Consider the following 10,572-nt stretch of genomic DNA (forward strand, 5'->3'; position numbering starts at 1 on the left):
AAAAAAAGATGGTACCACTGCATTTGAATATCACACAGAAATACTACTATGAGTGGGGATAGTTGAATAATGCCAAGAGTTTGATCTAGCTTGTTTCTTTAGTACTTGTATGTGGAGATGCTAACCATTGAAACATAAAGGCTTTTCTCTAGAGTTAAAGGAGTTTTTAATAAGATGGATTAATTTTTAAAATTTTATTTCCATTAGGAAACCAGTGGAGTTTTATAAATAATAGTCTTCACACTCAGAGTCTGAGCAGATCTACTAAAGGCAACAGTAGCCTCGATAGACTGTATTCCCGAAAGATCAGGAAGCAGCTCGTGCATCATAAACAGGTGACTTCCTGCATGGTAGTGGCCATTTTCACAGAAGTGTGTCTCATTTATAGGATATCTCATTTCTTGAAACAACAGCTTTGGCATTGGGACTCATTCAGCCTTGCTTTTGCATAGGTCTGATTCTGTAGCTAAAGGCTGCCTAACTTCTTTGACATTCATCTAAAACCATGGGGCAAGGGATCTGCTAGAAAAACAAATGTTGGGGTGTACTGTTGTGCTCTGTTGGACAATAAATATAATGTACTTTCTACATAAATCTGAGTACACCTGAGTGCAAGCACCTAAGCTGTGATTTAAAAGTATTTAAAAGCTCAAGTTAGTTTGAACTGAAGATTGCTATCATGTGAACATACTGATCCTTTTAACATCTTATTGCTTAAATTTTCATTTATTCCTATTAACATTTTCTTTTAGCAACTTAACTTATTAAAAGCAAAACAGAAGGCTTTGGTGGAACAGATGGAAAAAGAGAAAATACAAAGCAACAAAGGATCATCATACAAACTTTTAGTAGAACAGGCAAAACTAAAGCAGGCTACTTCAAAGGTATGATGCTCTGAAACTGTAACTGATTTCTTGTCCTTTATGTGAAAAGACCTGTTCCTGCCAAGTCATTTTTGTCTTACTTTGACCTTATTACAAAAAATTGTTTCATCATGGCTGCTATCAAGTATATTCTAATACTGAAAAAAGCGGTCATCTGGAAATTTATTGCTCTGTGAAAAATAGTTAATTGTTCTACAGGATTCTTTTAGGTAGTCATGGCCAAAATTACAAATAAACTTGTAGCTCTGAGAATGCCAGTCATGTCATTAAACTTTGGATAACATACAGCAATAAAGAGATAAAGTAGTACTTTGTATGGGTAGCTTTTGTGCATGATGCTCTTCTAGATGCTTTCCTGGTTGAGTAATCAAAAATAATCATGTCAATGTCTGTCTTCCCAAACTAATAAATATGATTTCTGAGAATTATTTTTGAAGTTTGTCATAAGCTCTTTACCTTCCTAAAGGTCCCCACCACTTCAGCTGTGGCATCTTGCAATAGGCCCCAGATATTGAGAGTTGATGATGTAGTTAAAGAATTGTTTTGGCTATGAGAGGAGATGCTGAAATTTAGGGATTTCAGACAATGACAACATGGACTTTGCAGGGAACACAAAAAATGTGTCAATCTTTCCAGCTACCAAACTTAGGTAATATTTTTCTTGAAATGTCAATATTTTGAGAGAAATATTTCTCTTGAAATATTTATTCCCTAGTTCAAGACGTATTAATGTCTGTTCGGATGCCTGAAAATGGGTCTGTAGAAGGAGATTACAAGATGTTGGACCTTACAGGCAATCTAAAGGAAATCTTAAAATTTCTAGTAATTATGGAAAAAAAAAATCACTAGCATAAAAATAAAGCCCTAAGTTCACTAACTGTGCTTGTCATGAGCTGTTCTTTCCTGCACTATCTTCTGCTTTATTCCAGCAGGTTATACCAAGGGTGCTACTCCACTGGCGGCCCCTTGAGACACCTTTAAATGAGTTACTGGCTGAACTGTGCTGTCCAGCTGTTTTAAGTCTCACTTTATATTAGCCATGTTGCATAAAAAAACCGTGTTGAACTAAAGATCTTTCCTCTTGTAGTTTCTTGTAGGTAAGGTGTTACTGCACCCTTGAAAAGTTGCATTTTATGCGTGTTGCTATTTTGCCTACTAATCACTTCTAGTTATGACAAACTGTGAGTGACGTGAGACATGTAGTGCATTTAGGAGAGAGTGAAACCTTTGTCTTACTAAATAGCTCTTTCTTTGGTCTACTTCAGTAGCTACTGCTTAAGTGAGATTGTAAGAGGCAGTTATGTTATCTAATGTACACTGCTAGTGTAGCTGATACAATGAGCTGAGCTGCTAAATGAATGCCCTTGGTGGATGAGAGGATTAATAAAAGCGCCTTCTTTTCTCCATTGCATATAGGCCCTCTGTCAGAAAGGTTTTAGTTCAGAACCATGATCAAAAATCAAACTAGTTCAGTTTATGGTATGAATGATACGTACTTTGTATCATGGCAGTATTAAGAAATTTAGAAATTCCTGATGATTTATCGAATGTGAAGAACTGAAAAGTCAGTGTTCTTGTAAAAGTAAATTTCCATGCTATTTTTATATGCAGTTTGCTTTATGGTAACTGTAGCTTTATGTACATGTGTGGAAATATGAAAGAAACTTTGAAAATACGTGTTTTCAATAGGTGTTATAATATACATAAGGCTTAATTGGCACTTTTGCAGAACTGAATTTGATTATGCGTTTGTCATCTGAGATAACATGCTGCCCAAACAAATTTCTGCCAATAAAGCCTTCATTCCATTCCAGATTCTCATCTATTTTTAGACTTCCTTCTATTTTTTTAAGGAGTTCCATGGTCTCTGTTATTGCTGCCACACTGATTCATTGGGAAAGGATTTAGAGGTCAGTTTTAAACTGTAACTGTTTTTTCAAATTTAATTTCTGCAGCACTTCAAGGACTTAATACGCCTGCGTCGAACTGCAGAATGGCCTCGTTCTTCTTTAGATACAGAAGTATCAACAGCAAAGGAAACTCCAGAAATTGAACCACTTCCCTTTACACTGGCACACGAACGTTGCATTTCTGTAGTGCAAAAGCTGGCACTCTTTCTCTTGTCCATGGACTTTACTTGCCATGCAGATTTACTTCTTTTTGTTTGTAAGGTAAACATAATATGGAACATCACTATGTACCTGCAGTAGCAACCACATGAAATTAGTTTTCTATTGCTGCATTTTTGCTTGTTTGACGGTAAGATTAGCTGCAGCACTAAAATGGCTACTCATTTCTGGTGAAGTAGTTTTTCTGATCTGTCACTTTTTGTGTGACTTATAATATAATATAAAATTGCATGGAAAAACTAGCTTTAAAAAAATATATCCATGTAATAACACTTGTGAAATTCTAAAGTATGAGCTGGTAAAAATACCTGATTTATTTATAAGCAAAATCTAATAATCATAGAAAATAAAGTTATTGTATACTTTCATAGGGTTAACTATGAATAGGCATATATTTAAACTTTCTTATTTTAATAGGTTCTTGCTAGAATTGCAAATGCTACAAGACCAACAATTCATTTATGTGAGATTGTAAATGAGACTCAATTAGAAAGATTATTGCTGCTTCTTGTTGGAACTGACTTTAACAGAGGAGACATCTCTTGGGGAGGAGCATGGGCTCAGTATTCTCTGACTTGTATGCTGCAGGACATTCTAGCAGGTTTGTTTTAAGATCATATTCTTTAGAAGATATCTTGCTCTTGAATCTTTCTTCCTTTAGTATTTTGGGGGGGAGTTTATCACTATGTTAATCTGCTGACACAGTCTAAATTATTAAAAGAACCCAAAAAAATCATAACAGGTTAGTGTGTAAAAATGTGATTTAAAATTGCAATTAGAGTGACTTGTACATTGAAAAGTTCATTTTTATGTGACCCTGATTATTTGAAAATTATTCAGAACATTTCCCCTTGAAGAAATAAGCCCCCAGAGGATTTAGAGTTAGATGAAAAAAATTACATTGGCGTAGGCACTGGGATGTTAATTTGTAAGGGGAATAAAGTTTGAAATGAAGTTGTCTGCTTAATTTAATACCTAGGAGAGTTGTTGGCACCTATAGCAGCTGAAGCTATGGAAGAAAGTGCTTTGGGAGAAGATGCTGGAGCTTCAGCTGGAGATTCTGATGACTCTCTCCAGCAGTCTACTGTTCAGTTAGTGGAAACCATAGATGAACCTTTGACACATGACATTACAGGTAAATTATTCCATAATTCTGTATATGTGTATTTATTGAAAAGAGTAAAAAACAATTTTACACATCTATCAAGGTAGCAGTAAAAGACTTTTTGGTGATAGTATAAATAGTTTTGGATAGTATAGGCAGTTTGAGTAATTAATTTAGTTTTACATCTGGCAAGTAAAAAATGGGTATTTTTCATATTCTTTTTAAAAAGGCAACTTGATTGCATATTTTAACTTTTTTCACAAAGTTTTAATACTAAAAAGGTTAAAAATATCTGTTAAGTGTATTATGCATCCTTGTTGTATAATTTTAACTTGCTAATGTTAATATTCCTTTAATGATTCAAGGTGCTCCACCCTTGTCATCATTGGAAAAAGATAAGGACATTGATCTTGAATTACTGCAAGACCTGATGGAAGTTGATATTGATCCTTTGGATATTGATTTGGAAAAAGATCCCCTTGCAGCCAAAGTCTTCAAGGTATGTCACACCTAAATTTTCAAGATAACCTTTACATGTGAGATAGAAAAATCCTTACTCTCTTACACTTCTTCAGTAGTGGTATTTGATATCTTAGACCTGCTGCTAGTTTTTTGTGATGTTTAATGTGGAATGACTGGAAAGAATGCAAATATTCACTTCTCAGTTGACCACAAAATATTTTACCTTTGCATGAAGATACTTGTGTAAACAAGAGGTTCTGAGTTTACTCACACATTAGCACGTGTTGAAGACAACAAATGCATAATGAAAAAACAAGATCTAGTCTTGTTCTTTTTATTAAAAACAGTGCACCATTTCTGTGACTGATCTTAAGATGAGTTTATGTTGTTAGTATTGTATTTAAAAAAGGAAACCAACAGTAGCTTGTGCTCAGATTGGCTTCAGACTATGAAGAGAAGCAACTCACTTCAAAATTTACTTCACTGGGTAACAAGAAAATTACTAAGTACTTTTATACTTAAAATTAAGGCTAAATATACATATGTTTTACAGTTACAATGCTCTCAATGTCTGTAAAAAACCAAAAATCTTTAGACTTCAAAGAAACACACTGTTCATAATGAAATATTGAGTGTCTTTTCTCTGTTAAGAAGGATAACATTTGGAGTTTTTCCATGCCTATCACTATTGACTTAAACCTCTCATTTGAATTAACCTAAATTATCTGTCCCACCACCTGCTCAGAAAACATTGAATTTTTTTTCTGTATTCCCTCATATGTCCTTCCACCCATTACCTATCATGTAAACAATTTTTACTTTAAATCTCAGTCTACCACCAATAATTACACTTACTGCTGAATGTCTGTGTTACTGATGTTTCCTGCCTTCTTTATTCTCCTGTCATGTCATGTGGCAGTACTCTTTAGTCAGCTTCATCCAAGATATCTTTATTGTCTTATTACCTGCTTTGATGTCTACCAAAAAATCACCATGAAACTTCTTGATTCTTCATCCTTCTTAATATTTGCTTCTTTATCTCAAAAATAACAGTTAGTCTTGGATCTCACCATTAAAAAGGCCAGCATATGCAAATTGCCTTTATACAGCGTTACATTACTTTTTTCCTTGTGTCCATGTGCTTTTTTAGTGTCTTAAATTATGACACAAGTAGAGATTACTCAGCTGTTTCTTTTTCAGTGCCCAGTACAAATAGTCCCTGAGCCTCCCTGAGGCTTCAAGGTACTTAATTACTCAAAATATCTGTGTAATGCTCTACTTCCAAATTTACAATATGGTACAAATGTGGGAAGAAAAACCGATGATAACATTTTCAAATTGGCTTCTTGAATCTTTGAGGCAGGTAACCACACTGCTGGATTTTGATAATCACTAAGGATTCAGTAGCTTATACCACAATAAGGATTGAAACAATTTTCTAAAGCTATTGGAACCAGTCTTCTGGTTTTAATTTTTTTAAGTTCCACATTTGTTTTTAGTCACTAAAAGCTTTTGGCAATCTAAAGACTTGCCATTTATTGTTTTTCCTTTGTTTTTTGTTTCTTTTTTTAGCCTATAAGCAGCACCTGGTATGATTACTGGGGTGCTGAATATGGCACCTACAATTACAATCCTTACATTGGTGGTGTTGGAATTCCAGTTGCAAAGCCACCTGTAACTACAGAAAAAAATGGATCACAAACTGTCAGCATATCAGTCTCTCAAGGTAGGCAGTGAATTGAAGTTCTGTTCATGGTCCCTTTTCTGTAATACTGTATTTGACACCTTAGGACAATAAATTATTTTAGCAATATCTATGTATTTTAAGAGGAAAGAATTACATTTTATATATGCCACTTTTTTTTTCCAGTAGTAACTGAGAGAATATAATGTGAGACTTACATTTAAAAAAGCCCAACATAGCAGAAAATCTTATTTTCTAAGATTTTGGAATGCTCTTATAGGCAGTTTTAAATAATTTCTGTTTTCTCAGGAAATTTTGGAAGCTCTTTTGTAGTTGGCTCTACCCCAAAGGAGTGAAGTGGCACACTTGTTTCATTTGTAGTACTACTGAAATGTGTGATAAATTTTTCTTTTGCCACACTGGGAAGAACTTTTTAGTTCTCATTTGAGAGCTGTTGCCTTAGGAAGAAATGACTTGAACATATGCAGATTGTCATGTGTGATAGTAAAGTAAGTGTGGAAAGAAATTGGGTCTGTTTCACAGAAATACAGTATTTTAATAATTATGTATTTCAGGTCTGTAAGAATGTTATAGAAAGTTAAAGGAACAAATTAAAGGTGAGATGAGCTCAGTTGTTCAGAGCATGGTGCTGGTAACACCAAGGTTGTGGGTCCAGTGCCCATATGGGCCATTCTCTTAGGAGTTTGATTTGATGATCCTTGTGGGTCCCTTCCAATTCAGGATATTCTGTGATCCTGTAATTATGTATGTCCTTGATATACTCAGTTTTACCTTTTTTGTTGCCTTCTGTAGCTTTAGATGCACGTCTGGAAGTTGGACTTGAGCAGCAGGCTGAGCTGATGCTGAAAATGATGTCTACACTGGAGGCTGATTCCATTCTACAAGCATTAACAAACACATCTCCTACATGTAACTACATGATGTCAAATCATTCTCTTCACATAATGATCATGATGCTTTGAAGTTTGTAGTTATGTTTTCTGTAGTCACTTAGTAGATGAGAAAAAGTTACATTTTGCTTGAGTTTTCTTATTAGGCTGAACTTTAGAGATATTTCTTCATTCAGATTTTTTTATTAACTTATATGCCTGTATTTAAGACATTCTGTGAAACAGTCAACTATGTACATGGATTATGCTACAAAGAAGGGCAAATTTTCAGCTTTAGGTCTAGGTGCAAGCAAACATTAAGCTTCTTGTGGAGGCTTCATTCTTGGTGTTTGAAAGCTCTTTGCATTTGACGGTTACACCTACTAAGTGATGAAAGTGAATATACTTGAATACAATTTTGAACTCGGCTGTTCAATGAGCTTTATGTTACAAAAACACTCAGTGTTTTACTTTTGAACCTTTTTTCAGTGAGTTGTGCTGCCCATCTTGTTAAAATGTGTTTCTTTGTAGCCCTCTGGGTACTTCAATATGCATGCAGTCATTGGTTGAGTATGTAGTGATGGAGTAGGTTTAGTGATATCTTCAGAGTTTGTTCTCTGGAAGTTCATTATTGTCTGCAACAGTGGCCCTGTAATGCATGAAAGAGATGTTCCAATTGTTTGTCTTACCAGGGCACTGCTGTAATAGCTGTGAAAATGTATTTGTGCGGACTTGGTTCCAAACAGTTTTTGTGAAGATGGAAATGTTTGACATTCAAATATGCCACTACTATGGCAGTCAGTAGTCCAAATCAACTCAACACTGTGTTGAAGATGTTCTGCTAAATTATAAAAAAGTGTCTTTCACTTAAGTACAAAATGCAAGGAAATAGTTAGGAAATGACTTCTGGCAACTTTTCAGAGTAATTCATGGGGGGATGGTGCCCTGTTTTGTTTTCTAGTGACGCAGTCTCCCAGTGGCACAGACGATTCCTTGCTGAGGGGATTACATGCTGCTAACCAAAATGCCCAGCTGATTGTGCAGTTGTCATCTTTACCTATGCTGAGTGCATGCTTCAACAAACTCTTTTCCATGCTGCAAGTCCACCATGTTCAGGTAGAGAATTTTGAATTTTAAATGTTCTGATAGTATTTTTCTCTAAATTTGAGAGTTGCTTTCCTCTACTTCTTGCTAGTTAGGGTTCAAGTAATCTGTTAGGTTATGTGCTTCATTGCTTATGAATATGTCATGGACAACAGTACTGTAATAAACAAATTAGAACAATGTAATAAACAAAGCTCTGAAAGCCTTTGTGAAAGCAGACATTGCTTGTTACCGTGGAAAACTGATATACATTTGCATATTTAAAAACAAGTTTCTATGTCCACTGAATGGTAATTGTTTGCTTATTAATGAAAAATGTTGCTAAGTGACACTTAATGACAAATGGAGATTTATGGAGGTTTTCAAAACACAGTTGAATAAACCCCCAAGTGACAAAGTCTGATATCTTCTTTCGCATTCCTTTGAGCAGACTGGATTGGATAACTTGCAAAGGTTCCTTCCAATCTGAATTATCCAATGATCCACTATGGTAATAGCAAATTTAAAAGTTTGCTTTTTGAGAAGTCATTGGTTTAGCAATGCTTTTCTTGATTCATACAAAGGAAAGCCATGCATGCTGTATATATAATGATTAGATGCCTGCCTCCCTCTTGATGTTTTCATAGAGTGGCTGACTCCATCCCTCAATTGTTCCTTACACAAGAAACTGTTTTGGATGAGATATTTAAACATCCTTGATGCTTCCCCAGAATGTCTAAAGTTATTTTCCTCAGGGGAATTATTCAGAGTAAGCATCAGCATCTCTGAGGTTTCTTATTAGATAAATGGGCCTTTTGAATAATTTTGGTTGACTGGGAAACTATCATTTTAATAACATTCCAAAAGCTTCCCTGCAAACCTGTAAGCCTACCTGTACATGTTACAGGTATAGAGTTATGATAAAGGTATTTCCAAACAGTGTGCAAAGCAGCATTTTCTTAACACAAGTTTGAAGAAACTTCTTCAGAGAAATTATTTGGAAGACATCAATTACAAAAACAATAGCAGAAGCATTTGCTAGTTAGGCTGAATTTGCCTTGAATATTATGTTTAGCAGAATTTTCAAATCCAGTGAAAGAGAGAGGGAGTGTGTGTGTGCAGTGAAATAGTAGCAGCTGAGAATGTAGATCAGGCTTTTAAAATTAAAATTTTGATGCTCTGGGGTTCTGAGTTTGTTCTTATAGTGGGGTTTTTTTCCCTTTCTTTCAGCTTGAATCCCTATTGCAGCTGTGGCTCACATTAAGCCTGAATTCCAGCTCCTCTGGAAGTAAAGATAGTGGTGCTGATATTTTCCTTTATAATGCTAACCGAATACCTGTTGTTTCCCTAAACCAAGGTAAAATATATTAAGTATGGGAAATAAGTTTGGGCTTTTTTTTTTTTTTAATACTCAATTTTTTCTAATAAGCAAAAAGTATTGCTGTAAGTATTTTTACTAAGATCAGTGTTGACATAATTTCTATGTTCTTATTAAAGAACTCTTGGTCTCGTTTTCTTCTTAAAGTGGAAAATACATTGCTAGAGTGTAACTGAGAGTTGATTGATTCAATTTTTATAAAATTAGTAGAAATGAAATGGTAAAATTTGTGGTTCTTAACTCAGAATTATTCCCAAGATGACTCATTAAAATCTACTTCTTAGTCTGAGATGAACTGTGAACTTTTCTGATGAATTTACTCTCCTTTGTACCATCCTCTGCCTCCCCTAACAAAGGGGTCAGCAGAGTGGGAAACCTCCATTACTGTTGAGCATCAGACTATCAATCTAGTATGAAGGCATGCTGAATTTTTTTTCTTTGCAATATGTTATGCTATTTAATTAAGAAAGTCTATGGTGTCTTGTGATAATCAAAAGTATTAGTGCCTGATATAATGAACCTGTTAAACTGACTTCCATGAAAACATTTGAAACCAGTTTCTTGGTATAGTTTTCTTTGAGATGTCATGGTGTGTACACTGTAGAAAGTTCTGTGGACCAGTTCCTGTGAAGTTTTGATGAGGTTTCTTTTCCTAATTTCCTGCAACAGTAGTTGCAGGAACAGTGAAACAGTGGTCAAAATAAAATGGATGCAAGGAACAATAATATTAATAACAATAATCAGCATAGCACCTTGCAGTAAAAATTAGAAATTTATAGTAATACCTCAAAGATTAAAGCTTGAAAAAAACTGTTTTTCTTGACAGCTTCAGTAACTAGCTTCCTGTCAGTTCTGGCATGGTATCCTAATACTTTACTTCGGACGTGGTGCCTTGTGCTTCACAGCCTAACACTCATGACAAATATGCAGCTTAATGGTAAGTTTGTTCAGTAGGTT

At 34.9% G+C, this 10,572-nt stretch overlaps 1 protein-coding gene across 1 annotated transcript in view; it reads left to right on the forward strand.

Moving 5' to 3' along the window:
• Positions 1-10,572, forward strand: part of BIRC6 (baculoviral IAP repeat containing 6) — a 164,111-nt gene that overhangs the window by 55,393 nt on the left and 98,146 nt on the right. The window contains exons 34-44 of the mRNA XM_031059804.1: positions 208-335; positions 753-884; positions 2,840-3,055; positions 3,431-3,614; positions 3,993-4,148; positions 4,484-4,617; positions 6,153-6,306; positions 7,078-7,194; positions 8,116-8,270; positions 9,468-9,594; positions 10,442-10,552. Of these exons, the coding sequence (XP_030915664.1) occupies positions 208-335; positions 753-884; positions 2,840-3,055; positions 3,431-3,614; positions 3,993-4,148; positions 4,484-4,617; positions 6,153-6,306; positions 7,078-7,194; positions 8,116-8,270; positions 9,468-9,594; positions 10,442-10,552 (1,614 nt within the window). The remainder of the gene's footprint in view (positions 1-207; positions 336-752; positions 885-2,839; positions 3,056-3,430; positions 3,615-3,992; positions 4,149-4,483; positions 4,618-6,152; positions 6,307-7,077; positions 7,195-8,115; positions 8,271-9,467; positions 9,595-10,441; positions 10,553-10,572) is intronic.

Source organism: Geospiza fortis, unplaced genomic scaffold, assembly GCF_000277835.1.
Source record: "Geospiza fortis unplaced genomic scaffold, GeoFor_1.0 scaffold41, whole genome shotgun sequence".
NCBI lineage: Eukaryota > Metazoa > Chordata > Aves > Passeriformes > Thraupidae > Geospiza > Geospiza fortis.